Raw genomic sequence first — 21,698 nt, 5'->3', positions numbered from 1 at the left:
GCATTGAAGAGTAGCTTCTGCTTGCCGCAACTAGAGAAAGCCCACACACAGCAACGAAGACCCAACACAGCCAAAAATAAATAAATTAAAACAAAACAAATAAAAGCTCCCCTTTGTAGCTATACCATAAATACAGATAGTTTCATGCTTTTTAAGCCTGTTCCACTAACTCACTTCCACGGATACGGTTCAAAATTGATTGAAAATATTAGCAGAGCTACGTCTTGCAAGAATCTTAAATTTTAAAAAGTTCTATGATCCAGAAATAAAATGTATGGTATTCTCTTGCATGCATTTGGAGACGCAATAATCCATATGATTAAATATCAGATTGGAAGTGAGCTTTGAAATTCAGTGAGTTCAAGTATTACTACAACACTCCCCTCAAATTTTCCTTAAAATTCCTCTACATCGTCATCTGGGTCAATTTCACAAATACGGAAAATTCATTCAACCCCAAAGAAAGCCCATACCACTGTTGCTCTATAAAACTAAGTATCAGAAACATCTTCTTTCTTGAATTTATATGGGCTTGTGCGTGTGTGTGTGTACATACGCACACATAACACACCCACATACATATATGCCATTAAACTGTTATCCCATTAAGTTAAAAATGAATTAAACTTCCCCAGGCTTTTTCCTGCTACTACTAAGTCATCTTTCCTCTAACCCAACATAACTGCATTTTTTGGACCTAACTTTGAAAAATCACTACCATGTTACCAACTTGTGAGGTTTTTCCAGTTACTGATTCTGTTGCCGAAGCATTAGATTATTAACCTTCTGAGGTTAATATTTCTGCAACTGGGAACTGCATCAAAAATACATTCAAGTCATTAATAAAATGATAAACATGACTTTGGGAAAGAACTATTTAACAGGCTATTAGACATATTTCTTCATATAACAAAATTTACTAGCATGCTCTGGGTGAGGGATCCAACCATGTGTGAATCCATCTACACATTCAATTTGGGTCACATCTTTCCATCTTGTCCATGAGGATTTCATGAGCCATACTCTTCTGTCATTTAGACACTTCTTATGTATTGATTAATATGCAAATTCCTACACTTTTTAAAGGAACAAAGGGTTCTTTTTTTAAAAGCAAGTATTAATTAACATATGGTTAAATAACTTGGAGAAAATATTAGGTACCAGTTTCTCACTAGTAATTTTAGATATTTTAAAGCAGTGCACATTTTGGGAATGATTTTTTAAGAAATATTATTTGAATGAGTCTGCTTATCGTAAAATTTCCTGGTCTTAATTTTTTTTCTTAATGCCAAGTGTTATTAATTTTTCCAGATGCCTCTGAAATATTAACTGATTTTTTTTTTTAAAAAAGGAAACTGGGTCAATCTTTCGAAAGGCTGAGTAATTTGACTAGAGTAGGAAACCTTAATTATTGCTTGATATAAACTCGGTTCATATTTGCTTGGGTATTGGGAGGTGGAGATTCATCTATTTATTCACTTGGACAAAAAATAGCAGAGAGGAAAAAAAGAACTACACAATAATCATAATCTAAGGCAAAATTAAATTAATAACTAAATAAAACTCCTGAGAACCAAACTGCCTACAATTTTCTTTGTAATAGTCAATGATTTGACACCTACAAAGGGTTTAACCTAAGGGCTATAATCACCCTTAGATTGAAATTTTCATTGACAAAAAACTGTCCTGTAGTTTGTCAATGAATCTGACATCCATGAAGTATTCAAGCTAAAGGCAAATTCTAAACAAAAAAAACTGTCTTATCCAGTAAGTACTAAGTCATGGTATAAATGTTATTTTATTTTCTTCAAAAAAGTAGAAGATAGAAGACTTGTAAGTTAGAGGTAAGTTGTGTTCATCCCATTTGTAATTACTGTGAGATTCTGAGCAAGTAATATGCCCGCCTTATTATGCCTCACTAAAGAGAAAATGTAATAACACATATGAAAATATTGTGTGTTCTTTCTTAATAAAAAAGCCACAATAAAAGGAGGGTATCATTATTCTAAAATAAAAGGAAAGGAACCAAATGCTAAGTGTGAGCAGAATTTTCTGGAGTTGTACAATAAAGCAGCCTGGGAATAATCAGCAAACCCATGATTTACTTTCTTTCTGTACTTCAGAAAGGATTTATTTAGAACAGTAAACAGATCTGGTTTTGGTTACAAGTTGTTGGTGATACTTCACAAAGAAAACTGGAAATGAGGCTTCATGAATTATGTATTTCCAAAGATCTGAATTCCAAACCAAGGATGTAAAACATCGAGGATCAATGGATGAGCTTTAAACAAAGCAATTCTAACTTTTAAGTCAACTTATACCAGAAAGAATAGATATGTGGAAATCATGTTCAAATTAAAGTGATACTACTAGCAAAACACAGAAATCTAAAGTTTGTTATGTATTTATTCACTGCATGCTAGGAAAAATTTAACTAGTATGTCAAAACCATGACTTCACCTATATTATTTCTTAAGATAAAACTAAATTAGGCACTGAAATTAAACATGATCATTTAAAGAAAAAATAAAATGTGATAGTGAATTTTCTAATAACTCCAAAGCGGCATTGAGAGGGATATTTTCTGATAATTTAAGCAAATGCTTATGTTTGACTTTAAATGTCAACACTTGAGTGGGTTGGGTAGATAATATGTGTCCCCGAATTTTAAAAAAAACCCTGAAATTCAAACTTACTTGTGGAAATTAGAGTATACTATTGAATATCTTATACTTTAGGATATCCTGAAGTCTAATAAGATTATATTTTCTTTAAAATATCATGCTAAGAGTTAACTGTACACAGACAATATAAATTACTGCCCACGTATCTGCATAGCTCAAGACGTGTTGAAAAAATGAATTTCTGACCCCACAAAGCTGAGGACAAGCTCCTGAAACCTAGGGTGCAGCCCCCTCCAGAGTGACCTTTAACCCCTCGGATGCCATCTCCAGCTCATCCCTCTCTACTACACAACCATTTTCAAAACACGGCTTTCATACAAGAACGAGTTTAACCAAATTGTTAAAAGTAAAATGAAAAACAATGTTTGCTCTGAAACTCATGTAATCTGAAAAGATAATTGAGCCTGAATTTTATTCAACTCTAAGACACTTATTTTGTGAATATAATATATGGCAGCTATGTTTTATAGCAAACTAGATCCATAACTATATTCAACATGTCTTGGGAGTTCCCTGGTGGCCTAGGACTCGGCGCTTTCACTACTGTGGCCCGGGTTCAGCTCCTGGTCGGGGAATTGAGATCCTGCAAGCCGCGCAGCATGGCCAAAAAAAAAGTCTTTTTGGACAGCCTACTCTGCAATAAGTATAAACATACTATTTCAGGGGTTTGAAACAAATTACCAACCATTAAAATAGCCAGTACCTATATAGTGCTCAAAATACACCAGTGCCATTCTAACACTTTTGAATATTAATTATTTTAATCTTCCTAACAACTCTATGAGGACAGTGTATTATAACTTCAATTTTGGGGAGACTGAGGCATGGAGGTTAATTAACTTGCCGAAGAGCCCGTAGTTAATAAGTGGCAGAGCTGGAATTCGAACCCCCATTCTGAATTCTTGACTCTGAGCAACTTACAGGACTCTTAGCTTTTGTTTCAAAGAGGATTGCTCAGATGAGCATATTTTAAAATTAATTATTGGAAAAATTCAAAAATCTATAAAATACAATGATAAATATTCCTGTCTTGCTTGGAAGCTGGATTAAAACAGCGTCTTTGCTTTTTGTAATATTATGTCAAACTGATTTTAAACATTCCCTTCCATTTATACTTCAAATCACTCAGTTCTTACTTACTCCTTGCTCCTTCCACCCCCAAATATTTGCACATACTAATTTTAAACCATTTGTTCCTCCCAATATATCGTGCTTACCTACTTGCATTCGTTTCCCAGGACACCTGCTATGTCCAACAGAATTACGGGCTTCGCAGGAATATTCTCCACTGTCCAGTTTTGAAACAGTATTAAATTGCTATTTGTAGAAGAAAAAAATACATATTTACTTAAACAATAAATCTATCAGTAGACTCCCAAAAGAACTGTGTTCCTTAAATTTATCATTAAGTCGGTCTTTCCTTTTCAGTGACTTAGGACTTTATACATTTTTTTTAAAATTTTACTTTATTTTTGGCTGCAGTGGGGTCTTCGTTACTGCACGCAGGCTTTCTCTAGTTGAGGCAAGCGGGAGCTACTCTTCTCTGCAGTGCGCAGGCTTCTCATTGCGGTGGCTTCTCTTGTTGCGGAGCATGGGCTCTAGTCGAGTGGGCTCAGTAGCTGTGGCTCGCGGGCTCTAGAGCGCAGGCTCACTAGTTGTGGTGCACGGGCTTCGTTGCTCTGCGGCACGTGGGATCTTCCCGGACCAGGGATCAAACCCATGACCCCTGAACTGCCAGGCAGATTCCCAACCACTGTGCCACAGGGAAGTCCCTAGGACTTTATATCTTTACAGTGAATTCAGAAATCTGCCATGTCTTCAAGGAGTAATTAGCTAGGCCTCTGTTTAATTTGACAGAGAAAGACTTAAATATATACAGGAAGTGTCTTTTTTAGTGTGTGATACTGAAAAAGTAGTACAGTTAGGAAGACAGTGGGCATTTTTAAAAGTTTACAGCACATGGTAGTATTAAGTATTGTAGGTAGTTCTAAGTCCTAGGAAACACCATTTATAAATAAAGGCCTCCTTGGCCTTAAAGGCAGTTTTCTAAGTCACAGTGAGTTCACTGCAGCAGCAAACAATGAACACTTCCTCTAAAGAGCCAGAGTTACTACCAGGAAGTAGCATAGGGCCTAGGAAAGTCTTAATGTCATTTATAGGATTACAACTTCTATCAGTTGTAGAATTTGTGAAAATTATGAAAAGATAAAGTCCAACCAACCCTTGTTCTGTCTACTCTGTGCCAAAGCAACTGAAAGGCAAGACTTTGATGTAACAGGCTTCATAGTAGTTTAGCACCTCGGAGAGTTTCAGGAAGGAAGGAAGGAAAGAGGGAAGGAAGGAAGGAAAGAAAGAAGGAAGGGAGGCAGGCGGGTAGACAGGAGGAAAGAAACAATGGGTAGATAGATGGATAAAAGGAGAGAAGTTGGTTAGGTAGTTAGTAGGAGGGAGGGAACTCAGTGTGTTCTGGACACCTTCAAGAATCCTGCCAGGACCTAAGGAGGGTGAGAGGGGTGCTCAGACCCATTCCTTCAGTATCCTCCTGTCACACCCTCAGTACCACAGTGGTCACTGCTGACTGCATCCAAGAGGGGCCATGAACCTCTAAGGAGCACTTCCTTATTGTCTTGTATCCTCATGTAATATATGTGCCTAAAAACAGCCAGGGTTTTGATCTATTTACGGCCTTTTCCTCTCTTTTCCCTACCCACTACCCATATACCTGTTCTTTCTGTATCCTTCAACATGGTGCAATAGAAAGCATTCCCTTGTGTATTCTCACTTTATGGAATCGTCAGTCCCAAGAGCCAGACTCCTTTAAAGATATTCACCATGAACTCAAAGCCAAGGTTATGTATAAACAAAAGTTAGACTAAAACCGAAAATGATCTTCCAGGATATTATAACTGGTGATTAAAAGGAAGCCGTTGTCTTCCATACACTGGAGTCTTTGTTTTGCTCATTTTTCAGAAAATAACTCATGCTGGTTCTGCCCTGGTGCACCCCTTTGACATCACAGATATTTCAAGGGTTGAGCTGAGGAAAGTGAATCTATATCTCTTCAGACTTGGCTTGGGGCTTTTCATCACCTGCTCTGAGAAAACACAAATTTGAAAAGTAAATATAGCCAAGTGTGACTGCAGGTTTTCTACCCAATTTCTCAGTGTAAAATCACTTGGACCTGCTGACTGAGCCTGCTGATGCTGAAAGGGCCAGAGCATCCCTTCCTCAGGGAGTAGCCACATCAATCCACCGATATGTTTATCTTTCAGTCACTTTATCAATATGCTTTATTACTTACCAGAGGATCTAGTTTTTAAATGTTATCATGCACTTGTAGATTGAAGGGATGAAAGGAAATATTATACCTCCTCTAAAAATTTATTAAAATTTTTATTACCATGCCTTTAAGATTCTTTTGATAGTGGTTGTGATAGTGATTCTGCCTTGCTGGAAATGCAGCATTTTTAAACTGACATATTACTTTGAATCCAAAAAAAAAAGCTTCAAATTTAATTCTTTTTTTTACTCCCACCTCTACCCTAAAAAGTCAGCGTCAAAAACAGTAAAAATACTTTTATTTGTAAATGTCATTAACTTTAAAGATCTTATTTACAGATTTCCAACAGGATTCCTTAGAAAGGATTTTCAATCGATCAGACAATCTGGACTAAATCTAAAGTAATAGATACTCAAGTCACAAAGTCAATTGTTGACGAGCTAGTCATGGAAGAGTTTAATGACACAGACATCCTATCACAGGTTGGCAAGAGTCACTATTCTCACACGGCTGGTACTGAGGTCAGGGCATCCCCAAGAGAGTTTTCTATTTAAAAAATTTTTTTTATTAAAGTATAGTTGATTTACAACGTTGTGTTTGTTTCTGGTGTTGTTATACGTACATGTATATCTCTATTCTTTTTCAGAATCTTTTCCCTTATGGTTGATTACAAGATATGGAATATAGTTCCCTGCACTAAACAGTAGGACCTTCTTGTTTACCTTTTTTTAAAAATATTTATTTATTTATTAATTTTTGGCTGCGTTGGGTCTTCATTGCTGCGCGCAGGCTTTCTCTGGTTGCGGTGAGCGGGGGCTCCTCTTCGTTGCGGTGTGCAGGCTTCTTATTGTGGTGGCTTCTCTTGCTGTGGAGCACTGGCTCTAGGCATGCAGGCTTCAGTAGTTGCGGCACGCGGGCTTCAGTAGTTGTGGCTTGCGGGCTCTAGAGTACAGGCTCAGTAGTTGCGGTGCATGGGCTTAGTTGCTCTGCAGCATGTGGCATCTTCCTGGACCAGGGCTCGAACCCGTGTCTCCTGCACTGGCAAGCGGATTCTTACCCACTGCGCCACCAGGGAAGCCCTGTATCACATTTTAGATTCCACAGATAAGTGATGTCATATGATATTTGTCTTTCTCTGTCTGACGTACTTCACTTATTATGATGATCTCTAGGTCCATCCATGTTGCTGCAAATGGCATTATTTCATTCTTTTATATATAAATATAAAATAATGACATATATGCGATATATATGTGTGTGTGTATATATATGTGTGTATGTATGTATGTGTGTATATATATATACAGCACATCTTTTTTATCCTTTCATCTGTCGATGGACATTTTGGTTGCTTCTATGTCTTGGTTATTGTAAACAGTGCTGCTATGAACACTGAGGTGCATGTATCTTTTCAAATTAGTTTTCTCTGGATATAGGCCCAGGAGTGGGACTGCAGGATCATATGGTAGTTCTATTTTTAGTTTTTTAAGGAACCTCCATACCGTTTTCCATAGTGGCTGCATCAGTTTACATTCCCACCAACAGTGTAGGAGGGTCCCCTTCCCAAGGGAGTTTTCATGCATTTCCCTGGTATTATAAATACGAGACTGCACCTAGTACCTTTCCAGGCCTGATCCATCATCATGACTCCATCTTGGCCTGCGTCAGGCCCCTGGTGCAGACCCCTGTCCAACTCCCTAGTTCTCTGTTTTGTCTTCTCCTCTCCTGTGGCAGCCTTTTCCATCACTTCTCTGTATGAGTGCTGCCATCTTTCCTGCTATCCTTTCCTCTCTCTACTTAACGAGCAATGGTATCAGCCCTCTACTCTCCATTATTTTAGTTCTAATATTTTTTTTTCCAAATGCAAGACAGTTATTAGGCCAATGCTTGAAATGACCTTACCAGAGTTCCAGATTTTGTATTCATTGTGTATGAGCTGTTGGCACTTGGGGAGCCAAGTTTTGGATTCTCTAGCAAACGGATGCCATCCTTAAACCACGTGTATTCAGGAGCCGGGTTGCCTTCTTTGTCTTGACATCGCAACTCCACCACAGTTCCACGCAGTGCAGAACTGGGTACTTCACATGATGGAACTGCCGGAGCCACTGGAGGATGGAAGTCAAATGGCATTGGTTATTTACAAGCTAAATGAGGATTTTAACAGCCAGCTAAAGATGAATTTATTGGACACCTGTGACAGAGACTGGCTACTTGTTCAAGAGACCCACTTCCTTTCCTCACAGGCACACAGCTAGACCACATTTGTCAGCCCCCTTGTAGCCGGATGGGATCACATGCATGAGTTCTGACCAATGGAATCTGGGGAAAAGTCATATATGCTATTCCCATGCCTGATCCATAAAAGCTTCCTGTATGATTCTCCATCCATTCCCTCCCCCTCCCCCTCCCACTACCAAGGAGGTGTCAATACCCATGGTGACCTCAGAAAGCTATGTATCAAAGATGTCATGCTTACATTAGCTTGGGTCCCTACTGATTTCATTAAGTAGGGCAATATAGTTCCACCACTGCTATCTCTGTCTCCAATTATTTAGACTTTACTTACATAAGAAAGAAACTTCTATTATGTAAGCCACTCACTGAGAGTTCAGGGCTTGCCTGTTACACGTGCAAACACTACATTAGCTACTACAACAGCTATTCTTTTCTAGATAAACAATCTCTACTTCTCCCCTCATCAATGATTTTCATGTATTATTATCAACTATATTCCAACAAAGTCAAACCTGAGTATATTTTCAGGATCAGTACTCAAACTAAAATCCCATTCAGGCCAAGACAGAGAATACCTGAATTAAGGTTATTCTGGTCCCAGGGATTTGTAAAGTAAACCAGACTTTACTTAAATCCAGGAAAACCCAGAACTGTCTGTGTAGGCAGAGTTCTAACACGGTCCCCCAATTCCCCGGCCCTGGTGTATGTACACGTTCTCTCAGTTATTCAATCAAACACAAATGTAGGTACTACTCTGAAGGGATTTTAGAGATGTAATTAAGGTCCCAAATCTCTTGTCTTTAAGGTAGGGGAGATTATTTAGATGGGTCTGCCCTAATGACATGACCTCTTTTTTTTTTTAATATTTTATTTATTTATTTATTTAGGCTGCACCGGGTCTTGTGGCATGCAGGATCTTCGTTGTGGCCTGCGGACTTCTTAGTTGCGGGCATGCATGCGGAATCTAGTTCACCGACCAGGGATCAAACCCATGCCCCCTGCATTGGAAGCGTCGAGTCTTACCCACTGGACCACCAGGGAAGTCCCCACATGACCTCTTTAAAAGTAGTTTTCTCTGGCTGGTCACAGAAGGGAAATTCAGAGATTCAAAACACAAGAAGGATTCAACATGCTTTTGTTGGGTTGTAGATAGAGAGGCGCCATGGCAAGGAATGTGGTGGCTCTGGGAACTGAGCGTGGCCTCCAGCTGATAGCCAGCATGGAAAGGGGACCTCAGTTCTACAACCGTAAGGAACTGAAATCTGCCAACAAGAATAAATAAGCTTGACGGCAGATTTGCTTCCAGAGTCTCCAGTCAATAATTGAGCCCAGCTGACTCCTCGATCTCAGCCTTGTGATATCCTGGGCAGAGAACCCAGCCACATTTTGCTGAGCTTCTGATCTACAGAACTGTGAGCTAATAAATGGGTGGTTGTTTTAAGCTGCTAAGTTTGTGATCATTTGGTATGTGGCAGAAGACTAATACACCAGCTGAATCTCCCGCAAGGTTTTCTGGATGAAATTTCTTCTACAACAGTAAGTACATCATTAGAATTTTAGAAAGAGCCTGGACTATGTAGAAAAAGGAAGAGGAGTCGTTTTATTCTCTTTGCTTAGTAGTTTATAGTAACATCTATGGAGAAGAACTGATCATTTCCTCCACCAGTTGTCATCATGGGCAGTTACTATCTATCAGTGAGTCTTAGAGTAACTAAATATATTGGCTTTGAAGTTAACCCCATCTGGATCCAAATCCTGGCCCAGATACTTACTAGCTCTGCAGCCTTAGGAAAATCACTTAGCATCTATCTCCTCATCTGTAAAAATCAGGTTGTCAGTGAAGATTAAGTAAAATTACACATGTGAAAGAGCCTAATGCATACTAGCTGCATAATAAATGCTAATTTCCTTTCTTTATCAAAATAACTTCTATACTTCCCCAGCCTACATTTAAAAAAAATTATTTTATTGAAGTATAGTTGATTTATAATGTTGTGTTAATTTCTGCTGTACAGCAAAGTGATTCAGTTATACATGTATATACATTGGTTTTCATATTCTTTTCCATTATGGTTTTATCACAGGATATTGAATATAGCTCCCTGTGCTATACAGTAGGACTTTGTTGTTTATTCATTCTATATATATAGTAGCTTGCATCTGCTAATTCCAATACTTTTTTTTGTTTTATTGCTTTTCTATCATCTCATTTGAGGCTTTTTTTTTTTTGCAGTATGCGGGCCTCTCACCGCTGTGCCCTCTCCCGTTGTGGAGCACAGGCTCCGGACACGCAGGCTCAGCAGCCATGGCTCACGGGCCCAGCCGCTCCGCGGCATGTGGTATCCTCCCGGACCGGGGCACGAACCCGTTTCCCCTGCATCGGCAGGCGGACTCTCAACCACTGCACCACCAGGGAAGCCCAGAGACTATTTTATATGGTAAGAGAATTACTACCTATGCTGAAAATGGTTGAAAAATAAACTCTTGATAAAGCAGAAACTAACACACCATTGTAAAGCAATTATACTCAGATAAAGATGTTAAAAAATAAACTCTTAGGGAAAATGCTTCTATGTACGGTGGAGGACCATTAAAGTTTACCTGAATCTTAATTGAAAAGAGATTTTGTCATAATAAGTTAGTAACATTAACATTTAAGCAGCCAACGAGGTGAGAAGGAGTAATAGCCAAGATTTTGCAGGAACAGCGGTGCTGGTGGTCCACCTTTATAACTTCACTCGCTGGGGCCCTGAGTTGCCTCATTGCTCCAGGGTTGGATGATGGGGATGAGGGTGGGAACAGTAATCACACAGATACAAGCACATCACCTAATACTTCTAGAGTGAGTGTATCCTCTTCCAGGTTTTGACCTTGTTCAGATGGGGCACTAACTTCACAACGATATTTCCCGGCATCATTTCTCGTAACATTTTTGATCCGTATGCTGAAATCTATCATCTCAGCTCGATCTTTAAAATCTCCTTTTAGAAAAAGAGGACAATGATGTTAATAATGATATAATAATTTTCTATATACTACCTTTCTCTAGTCACTTCATTCAGTAACCACTGCATTTATTTTCCTATTAATAAACTCAATTTAAAAATTTTAAAATTGTATATGAGTGCTGCTCTTTCAAACTTCTATTTCTTTTTTAGAACGTCATACTATTCACAAAAGAACACTCAGTTCCGTATTCCCATATTTTATTTGAAAGAATTCAACCCTCATTCCTGCCTCATCCCCTTTCTAGTATGCTAGAATAAATAGATTCACATCTTCAAAAGATACTGGAGAGCCTAGTTTAACTAGCTGGAACAGTAACTTTATGTGTGGTGGCTTGCATGATACTGCCACAAAAAAGAAGGTGAGGGGGTCTTTAAAAACATTCTTTGGATTAGTTTTTGATAGTAATTTGTACGGAATTAAAATAGTGTTTTGTATCACATTAGATTAGCATTACAGAAAATTCAAGTAAAAACAGCTGTGCTATTAGGCCTCTGCTGCCCGTAATCCTATCTTAACAGGTAAGAACCACAGGGATATTTTAAATTTTCTATGAACTTTAAACATTTGCTCACTTGTTTAATTCTTTAAAATTAAAGTAAAACATATTTTAAAATAATAACCTGTTTATTATACTTAAGTTATATTTCCAACTTTTTAAATAATTATAATGGAAAATTTCAAGCATGCACAAAATTAGAGAGTATAGTAAAATGAACCTCAACAAACCATCACCCAACTGTAATTTTAATCAATGCTACGCCTGTCTTACTACATCTGCACCTTTAACCACTGGATTATTTTGAACTAAATCACAGACACCATTGCATTTTATCTATCATTACCAATACTTTAAATTAAAAGCTTACTATATATTCAACAAGAAGGATAGGGAGTATAAAGAAATGTATAACAATAAAAAATGTAAAAAAGAAAGCACTGGATAAGGGTAGCTGTATTTACCTTCCCCTAAGTCTTAACTCCCTAAACTTCTCAGTGATGGCCTTGCTTTCTCAATGGTGATATGGAAATAGGGTAAAGTTACTACAATTGAGCAGTGACCCTCCATCCTAACCCCACACCATCTTTTCGTCCTTTCCCGCAAGAGTTTAATCTACTGGGCCAGCAAGAACAATTGCATCTTACATCCTCTAGAAGTGAGGTGAGAAATGAGGGGTCCAGGGCCTCCATGGAGGTGAACTTCTTCTGTTCCCTGTCCTCTGTTTTTGTGGTTGTTGTGTTTTGGGTCTCAGTCTCTATTGGTTTCATCTCACACTTACAGAAACACATTCTCAGTCATCAGCCATGTCCTGCCCTCATTGGTTAATTAAAGAACCTGGGGTATTTGGTGCTCTCTTGCTCTCACCTTATCGAGTCCCAGCATCTTACCTTGAAGAGCCTGTTGATAGTAGACAAAGGAGACACTGCGCCCCAGTTTCTTCCACTCCAATCTGGAGGAAATGGTCTTCTTTGGGTATTTACAGGCTAAAATAACCTCTAGGAACATAAATAAAAATACTTTTTAAAAAATTGTCCCTCTGAAATAATATTTTACTTAATAAATTTTTAACATCCTTAAATTATTATTTTATACATTCATTCATTTATTTATTCATAAATTTCCTCAACAGGTCGGCTTAATTCAAAGATGAATTGAAAGCATTATGATTATTTCGCAAAATAATTTTGTGACACTATGCTACTTTCCCTAGTTCTTGAGCTTCAGTTATCATCTGTAAAATAAGATAGTATCTCATAGAGTTGTTGAGTCTTCATATACAATAATATATGCAAAGCACACATGCCTGGACATAGTAAGTCTTTAAAAATGGCAGCTACGATTAATTATTTATCTTTTTCTTCCCCATCTCAGTCTTCAAGGAGTTTACAGTCTGGTAGAAGAGACAAGTAAGACAGTGTAATTTCAGTCCAAGGTGATGAGTGCCAGGATGGAGGTAAATAGTGGATGGTTCACCCTACTGCCTAAGAAAGGCACTTAGCCCAGCCCAGGCCATGCTATGGAACCCCAAATGGTCCCTCAACACACTACATCCTCACTCAGATCCCTTTTTTGATAACCTTCTCTGAAAATACATTAATACACACCCAATATGGTCTCCTAATAAATCATTGACTCCCACCCCTCACCTCAATCCAGAAAAATTATTCAAAGATTTCATCTTGGCATCAGGTTTAACCGCCTCAATGTAGCTCACTAAGGTTACTTTACCACGGGCAATTTACTGCACTTATGTCATTAAAGGATTCCTGGAACTACCCAAGGAGCCCCCTCCTTTAACTGTCCAAACAAGATGACGGACGGAAGAAAAACCCAGGGCTTGCCTGCCAACTACTTCAAGTTGCCAAATGGAAATCTCTAGTTCTAACTATTTTTTTTTTTTTTTTGCGGTACGCGGGCCTCTCTCTGTTGTGGCCTCTCCCGTTGCGGAGCACAGGCTCTGGATGCGCAGGCTCAGTGGCCATGGCTCACGGGCCCAGCTGCTCTGCAGCATGTGGGATCTTCCCGGACCGGGGCACGAACTCGTGTCCCCTGCATCGGCAGGCGGACTCTCAACCACTGCGCCACCAGGGAAGCCCTAGTTCTAACTATTTTTAAAGTATGTTTCAGCCAGCTCTCTGGAGTGTCAACTTCATATTTTTTTTAAGTTTTTATTTTATATTGGAATATAGTTGATTTACAATGTTGTGTTAGTTTCAGGTGTACTGCAAAGTGATTCAGGTATACATGTACATATATCGATTATTTTTCAGATTCTTTTCCCATATAGGTTATTTCAGAGTACTGGGCAGAGTTCCCTCAACTTCATATTTCTGAAACTTTTTTTCCTCCACAATGCATACAGTTTGACCTAAAAAACACAGTATCTTTGACTAGAAGAGAAACTATGTTAAAATCCTTCTTATACCTCTGATTTTGATGTTAAGCAGACTTAATGCCGTTAAAAAAAAATAATTCAGGATATTACATGACATGGTAGATTAGAAAGCAATACTTATAATATTTATCCCAGGTTTTATTAAAAGTATACACATAGATATGGACAAAAAGCCTGTATGAATATGTATGAAAATATTAACCCAGTGATGATTTCTGTGTGACAGAATTATGATTTTTCTGTTAAAATGTAGTTTCTAATTTTTTTTTAGTTTCACACACATTGCTAAAAATATAGAAATAGAATAACAGGTAATGGAAGATAGGAAGTAGGATAGAGAAAAGAAAGACAAGGAAAAATAATCCAAAATTTGTTTTTAAGGATACCTAGGTTTTTTTTTTTTTTTTTGGATGCCTAGTTTTAAAAAGTTTTATGTTACAAACAGACATCATTTTACAGGCATGTTTACAATTATGCTACACAGACAAATGTGTGCCGAGGGACTTGTCTGAGGAAACATGGCTCTGTTCTGTTGATTAAGGAGAATGGGTGGTGGCCTTCCGGAGTCTTGAGCTCTAGATAGGTTTCCTTCCCGTATTTTGTTGAGTTTCCAGCAATTAAACACACACCCACACTCATTTTTAGCTCACACTCCTAGGTCTTAGGAATAAATTTACACTCAAATAATCAAATTGTTTCACATATTTAACTGGACACACACACACACTCCTTTTGGTGAATTCTTCCTGATTTCTATACTCATTACTCTATGGAAAACCTCTGCAGAAATTATGTTAAAAATGTAACCAATGGTTCTCTTAAGTGAAGTGACTCCACTCCAGCCTCAATCTCATTGACCATATAAAATGTGGAGAAATGGTCTATGCAATTTGTCCAAAATATATTGAGTATTTACTGTGTGTCTGGCATTGTTCTTGAGCTATAGCAGTGAGCAAAACAAAGATCCCTCCCCTTTGGGATCTTACAATTTGCAGGGGGTCAGACACACAAGAAACATCACGAAGTGAATTATATAGTACGTTAAGAGGTCATGAGTGCTATGAAAATAAGAGTAGATCAGAGTACAGGAAGTTTGGGAATCTGGGGAATGGGGGTGCAGTTTTAAAAGAATAGAGTAGTCAGAGTTCACCTCATTTAGAAGGTGATAATTAACCAAAGACTTAAAAGAGGGAATTTGAATTTTTGAATTTCCTGGAATCTGAATTTCGCCTTGTGGTTCTTTGGGAGTGTTCCAAGCAGGGGAACACCCTGACCTCAAAAACTGTGAGAAACAGTAAATCTACTGAACCATGGGGTCAACATCTGAGGATAGAGAACCAAGTGAACTGAGAAGCTAACTACCATGGACTCTCCTCTCTCTTTTCAGCCCAAATTCAACATTCATGGCCAGCATAATTTTCCGTGTCTAGCCCTCGGCATTATTATGCCATAATATGGTAGTTTAAGGCACAGGCTTTGAAGTTAGACCTCTGCGTGTGATATTGAGCAAATTATTTAACTTTTAAAAAAAAAGATGTGATTGTGTTCACATCTGTAAAATGACAAGAACAACATTACTCATCTTGCAAAGTTGTGGTAAAGATTAAATGAGATAATATATTTACATACTTGGGTGCACATGGTACTCTGTATATAGTCCATGTTCCATAAATGGTTATTATTACTTTTACCCATGAGGCACTTCTCTTACTTGTAGTTATAAGCTTGCCTTGGCATGGTAGAAATCCATACTTAGTACCATCATAAATCTACCCCCAAATTACTCAGATTTGAGCTAAAGTGTTTCCTGTGTTTGAGACAGTAAAGAAAATAATATAGACATAAATCATACTTTCTCAAAGCAAGGCATATTAGAACAGAAAAATGCGCCAAGTTTTTCTATTAAGATGATTATTACATTGCCAAAAATATCTGTTCCAGTTTGGATTGAGAAAAGATAATTCTTTGTTTGGAAAAAGCATTTGTTCAACATGTAGCAAAATAATCACTTTAAGGAATCACACAGCTAGAATCACTGTGAATTTTAATTTTTCTAAGATTCTGTATTGTTGACTCTTGTTTGATTTCATTCTCTGTGCTCAAGTTAAAAATCATCAAAATCTTACATAATGCAAGAAGACAATGTATACTACCAAAGTAGTTCTGGAGAATTACCATAAATTATTACTTCTGTGGAGAAAAGCATGCTATTAAATTCTGATTTATTTCTCTCAGGGTTGTGCTCTCTGCATAAGGCTGCTCATGTAACTTACAAGCCTGGCAGAGCAGCGCTCGCTTTACTCTCATTCTGCTTTTGGCATCACTATGGGAGGTGATACAGAAAAGCAGTACTGAAAAGAAGGAATTAATTAATTCATAATTGTTTGAAATCATAGAGACAAGAGACAAAAAACTGAATGAGTTGGGGGGAACACACATATACACAAATCATAAAATATTTTAGTACAACTCAACAACAAAAAAACAAACAACCCAATCAAAAAATAGGCAGAAGACCTAAATACACACTTCTCCAAAGAAGACACACAGATGGCCAAGAGGCACATGAAAGATGCTCAATATTGTTAATCATTAGAGAAATGCAAATCAGAACTACAATGAGGTATCACCTCACACTGGTCAGAATGACCATTATTAAAATGTCTACAAATAACAAATGCTGGAGAGGGTGTGGAGAAAAGGGAACCCTCTTGCACTGCTGGTGGGAATGTAAGCTCGTGCAGCCATTACAGAAAGCAGTATGGAGGTCCCTCAGAAAACTAAAAATAGAATTACCATATGATCCAGCAATCCCATTCCTGGGCATATATCCCGACAAAACTATAATTTAAAAAGATACATGCACCCCTATGCTCATAGCAGCACTATTCACAATAGCCAAGACATGGAAACAACCTAAATGTCCATTGACAGATGAATGGATAAAGAAGAGGTGGTACATATATACAGTGGAATACTAACTACTCAGCCATGAAAAAAAAAAAAAAAGCCATTTACAGGGGGCTTCCCTGGTAGCGCATTGGTTAAGAATCTGCCCGCCAATGCAGGGGACATGGGTTCAAGCCCTGGTCTGGGAAGATGCCACATGCTGCAGAGCAACTAAGCCTATGTGCCACAACTACTGAGCCTGCACTCTGGAGCCCGTGAGCCACAACTACTGAACCCAAGTGCCACAACTACTGAAGCCCACGTGCTCTGAAACAAGAGAAGCCACTGCAATGAGAAGCCCGCGCACTGCAAGGAAGAGTAGCCCCCACTCGCTGCAACCAGAGAAAAGCCTGCGAGCAGCAACAAAGACCCGACACAGCCAAAAATAAAATAAATAAATTAAAAAAAAGAAAAAGCCATTTGCAGCAACACGGATGCCGCCAGAGATTATCATACTAAGTGAAGTAAGTCAGAAAGAGAAAGACAAATACCATATGATATCACTTACATGTGGAATCTAAAATATGACACAAATGAACCTATCTAAAAAACAGAAACAGACTCACAGACATAGAGAACAGACTTGTGGTTGCCAAGGGGGAGGGAAGGTGGGGGAGGATAGACTGCGAGATTAGGGTTAGTAGATACAAATTATTACATATAGAATGGATGGACAACAAGGTCCTACAACAAGGTATAGCACAGGGAACTATATTCAATGTCCTGGGATAAACTGTAATGGAAAAGAATATAAAAAAGAATGTATAATGTACATATGCATAACCAACCAAGTCACTTTGCTGTGCAGCAGAAATTAATACAACACTGTAAATCAACTATACTTCAGTTTAAAAAAGTAAAAACAAAAAAAAATTTTAGACTTTAAGTAAAATTAAGTTACTGCATAAAATATCCTAAAAGTGAAATGTTGAAGAAGATAGATAGAAATTTATTTTTGCTTTATGGAAAGCCAAGTTGGAATGATTGGAGCACATATAAAATAGAAGCAAAATGTAATTTTTAATTAAAAGGAGCAGAGGCGAGATTAAAAAAATAGAAAATACTTACTTGGGAGTAAATAAGACTAACATTTGATTGCAATAAACATAGAAGGATTTTCTATTTCCTATCTGTAGAAGGATTTATTTTAAAAATAAAACACACATTTTAAAGTGATACAAAAATGGTACAGGGTTTTAGTTTAGAGTGTTGGAAATGCTTTGAAACTAGATAGAGGTGGTGGTCACACAACACTGTGGATATAATAAATGACACTTAATTGTTCACTTTAACATCGTGAATTTCATGTTATGTGAATTTCGCCTTAATACATTTTTTTAAAGTAATGTAAGACTAAAGAATATACTCTTGGCATCCTAATTCAGATATCATGGCGTAGGGCCTGGGGAGGCAGGGATGAATATCCACGGTATCCAGCTGGACCCAACAGTAAGATCCTCCAGAAAAGTAAAAAGTGAGAGAAATTAACTTTGTTTCCTTTGTCCCACATGGATATCCTGCTCCATCTTGTCCTCTCACTGTGCTCACTCACTGGCTTTTCCAGTCTCCTTTTTGGCATCTCACCCAGCCGTGTTTGTCTTCCCTATAAGTACTCCATAGTCCCAAATTACTACCAATCATTAATTTCTTTTTCCCACCTCTCCCCATTTAAAGCTACGTCATGATAAAGAGTGTTTTATTAGCTTAATCATGTAAAATATTAGGACTTCAAAGAACCTGAATAACCTAAATAATTATTTAAGTGAATGACTGATTCACTGATTCTTATTATAGCATATTATTATTTAACAAGCACATATAACTTACTCTATGCCAGGCATGACTGGTTAAATACTAGATCATTTAATTCTTCTCACATCAGGCCCCCTTTTTAAATCTTTTTCTCTTTACTCCAAACCTATCTCTCTCCAACTGCAGGGAACTAAGACATGCCTAAAGAAAAGGGATCAGACATTTGAAATCAGTTTCTTAAATGTTTATGGTCTAAAGAAGCATCACATTTAAGAAACAGTAATTTTTCAGGTTGCCCAGTATTATTAATGTGTTCTAGGTAAAAACCCTTCAGAGAAGTAGTAGATAGTCAACATTTGAAGTAAATTTGTAAAGGCTTATAATTCTTTTTGGTTATTAGATCCTTAAAAAAAATTTAATTGTGATAAAATATACATAACTTAAAATTTACCTTCTTAATGATTTTTACTGTACAGTTCAGTAGTGTTAAATACATTCACATTGTTGTGCAAGCAATCTCCAGAACTTTTTCATCTTGCAAAACTGAAACTTTACACCTGTTAAATACCAACTCCTCCCTTATAAATATTTTAAGAGGCTAAAATAAATAGCAAAATGATACCCCAACAGTAGGCTATATTAACGTTCTCTTAAATACATAGAGTGGGGTTTGCAGTGTTAATTCCCATTTACCAAATTTAGCTGACTGGAAACTTTGCAAGATCTCCTTCTCCCAGTTTTACAAATTAGATTTGATTTGTTGCAAATACTTTATGTAATGAGACATTCTTTGTACATCAGGTCTCTCGCGGAATGTCCAAAATTTCTACTGAGGAGGTGGAGAAAGGGTTCTCAAGGGGGAAGCAGCAGGGAGCAGCATTTCAGCAGGGGAGTTAGCGTGAAGTGAGACAGAGGTTCCTGACAAACAGAAAGGCACTAACGTGTGTCATCTCTGTGAGTTATTTCAACAATACGGACCGTGAAAATCAGTAAGGTACTCTACCTTGATACTCTATTGCTGTGACTACTTGATGATCTTTTGAGGCAGAGAATCCATAGGCCTTATGATCTGAAAGATTAAAACAGACAGGATAATTAAAACAGTGCAAAAGGCCATTTTCACATGTTTGAATGGGATGCCATATTAAAGAAAACTAGCCTGAAGTTTGGTGACAGTTTCACACAATTCATAACAGATAAGTTTTCAAGTATCAAAATAGGAAAAGCTCAGGCAAACTGTACGTTTTTTCCATTTTCTATATTGTGGTTTTGCCCTTTAAGCATTTCCCAAAGCAGAACTCATGCATCTATTTGCGCCCCTCCCCCCTGCTGCCCCCTCAGACAACACACTCTCACAAGCTCAACTGTTAAACAAGAGTTTATGTCCTTAATTCAGCCTAATGTGCGATCTAGTACTGTCACAGGTATTGCCCCCTGCAAATAAAAGCTAATTATTTTTAGTGCTTTAGGTAAGGACATAAATTGCTTTATGAACTTATCCCTGACTATACCTATATCATATAGAAATGAGTCATTCAACGTATTTACTATGAAATGTACATAGTACATACATGGTATGTACATGATATATACATAGTATATATGTACATAGTATATACATAATATATAATGATTATGAACTTTGTGTAATAAAGGTCTGATAAAAAATGCAAGCAGAACACCTTTGTTATCCCCCTAAACAGTTCCATGATTTTCCAATCCTGGAAAAATCACTGATCTATAAGACTGAAATCCCTAATGGGATCTGATATGATGATGATGATGTTGATGACTGATGGTGGCGATACTATCAGTTTCCCCACCTGATGAAATCCACATTTTTTTCACTGCACTGAGAGGCTAAGAAACTTGGCCAAGGTTATATTAGTAGTAAGTGGTGGATCTGGGATTTTAACTTACCTAAATTATACCCAAAGCCCACATTGTTTATTACTGTTCTGTACTGGGCCTCACATCACGTTCCTCCCAAGCTGAACTATGAGGAAGGACTGCAGATTAACAAAGGTGCCTGGTGGAAAAGTCCACTGGTCTAATGAAGACGGCATAGGTTGAGAAATTGGTGGTAATAAGCAAGGCAAGGACTGGCTCAGAAGAATAACAGGAAGGTGGAAGCTAAGAGACTATGACTGGAGAGGTAGGACACTAAGGTAATGTCAGAGGAAAGCTCTAGATAAAGCTTTCTCAATGTTGACACTATTGACATTTGAGACTAGATCATTCTTTGTTGTGGGAGGCTGTCCTGTGCATTGTAGGATGCTTTGCAGTATCACCTGCTTCTACCCACCAGATGCCAGTAGCATCCCTAGCCCCCTACCCCAAGTCATGACAACCAAAAATGTTCCTAGATATTGCCAAATGTCCCCTGAGTGTAGGATGGGGAAGTCCTACCTGGTTGAGAACCACTGCTCTAGACTTACAGCTAGGCTGGTTTGACAACCCAGGAATAGACTTAAGGAGGGCAAGGAACCATGAGTTCAAGGATTTGGAAAGTTCCTATAAGATCAGAATTTCTTAACTATGAAATAATTTATTACACTTTTGTGAAGGAGAGAAAAATCCTTCATATGACATGGCATCTTATCTTTCAATCATTTATCTATAAGTACCTTGACATGTAAATGAATCTTCCACTGTGCCGGATTCTATCACTCCTGAAGAATACATGCTATTCTGGATAATTTTTTCTTTTTTCCTTTCTCTCTTCTCTTGGAAGCCTGGACAGCAAATCTAATTGTGAAATTAAAAATCTCAGAAAACTATAAACCTCAAATGTCTAGCTCAACTGTTCAACATTGTTTAAATATTCAGGTTCTACATATCTCTAAATTGCAAACATCTTCACTAAGGAAATTGGCCAATCTATGTGAAGAATGT

The 21,698-nt window shown here is 37.8% G+C and overlaps 1 protein-coding gene across 2 annotated transcripts in view; it reads right to left on the bottom strand.

Annotated features, from left to right (window-relative positions):
• Positions 1 to 21,698, bottom strand: part of JAM2 (junctional adhesion molecule 2) — a gene marked incomplete at its 3' end in the record, with an annotated part of 68,972 nt that overhangs the window by 8,373 nt on the left and 38,901 nt on the right. For both annotated transcript variants that reach the window (XM_082654430.1, XM_082654429.1), the window contains exons 2-6: positions 19,807 to 19,872; positions 12,595 to 12,702; positions 11,028 to 11,180; positions 7,867 to 8,069; positions 3,902 to 4,001 (exon numbers count right to left, since the gene is read on the bottom strand). In XM_082654430.1, the coding sequence (XP_082510556.1) occupies positions 3,902 to 4,001; positions 7,867 to 8,069; positions 11,028 to 11,180; positions 12,595 to 12,702; positions 19,807 to 19,872 (630 nt within the window). The remainder of the gene's footprint in view (positions 1 to 3,901; positions 4,002 to 7,866; positions 8,070 to 11,027; positions 11,181 to 12,594; positions 12,703 to 19,806; positions 19,873 to 21,698) is intronic.

This window comes from Grampus griseus, assembly GCF_964374135.1.
Source record: "Grampus griseus genome assembly, chromosome: 5".
Lineage (NCBI taxonomy): Eukaryota > Metazoa > Chordata > Mammalia > Artiodactyla > Delphinidae > Grampus > Grampus griseus.
Note: the sequence above shows the minus strand (reverse complement) of the source record. Positions and strands in the feature narration are given on the sequence as shown.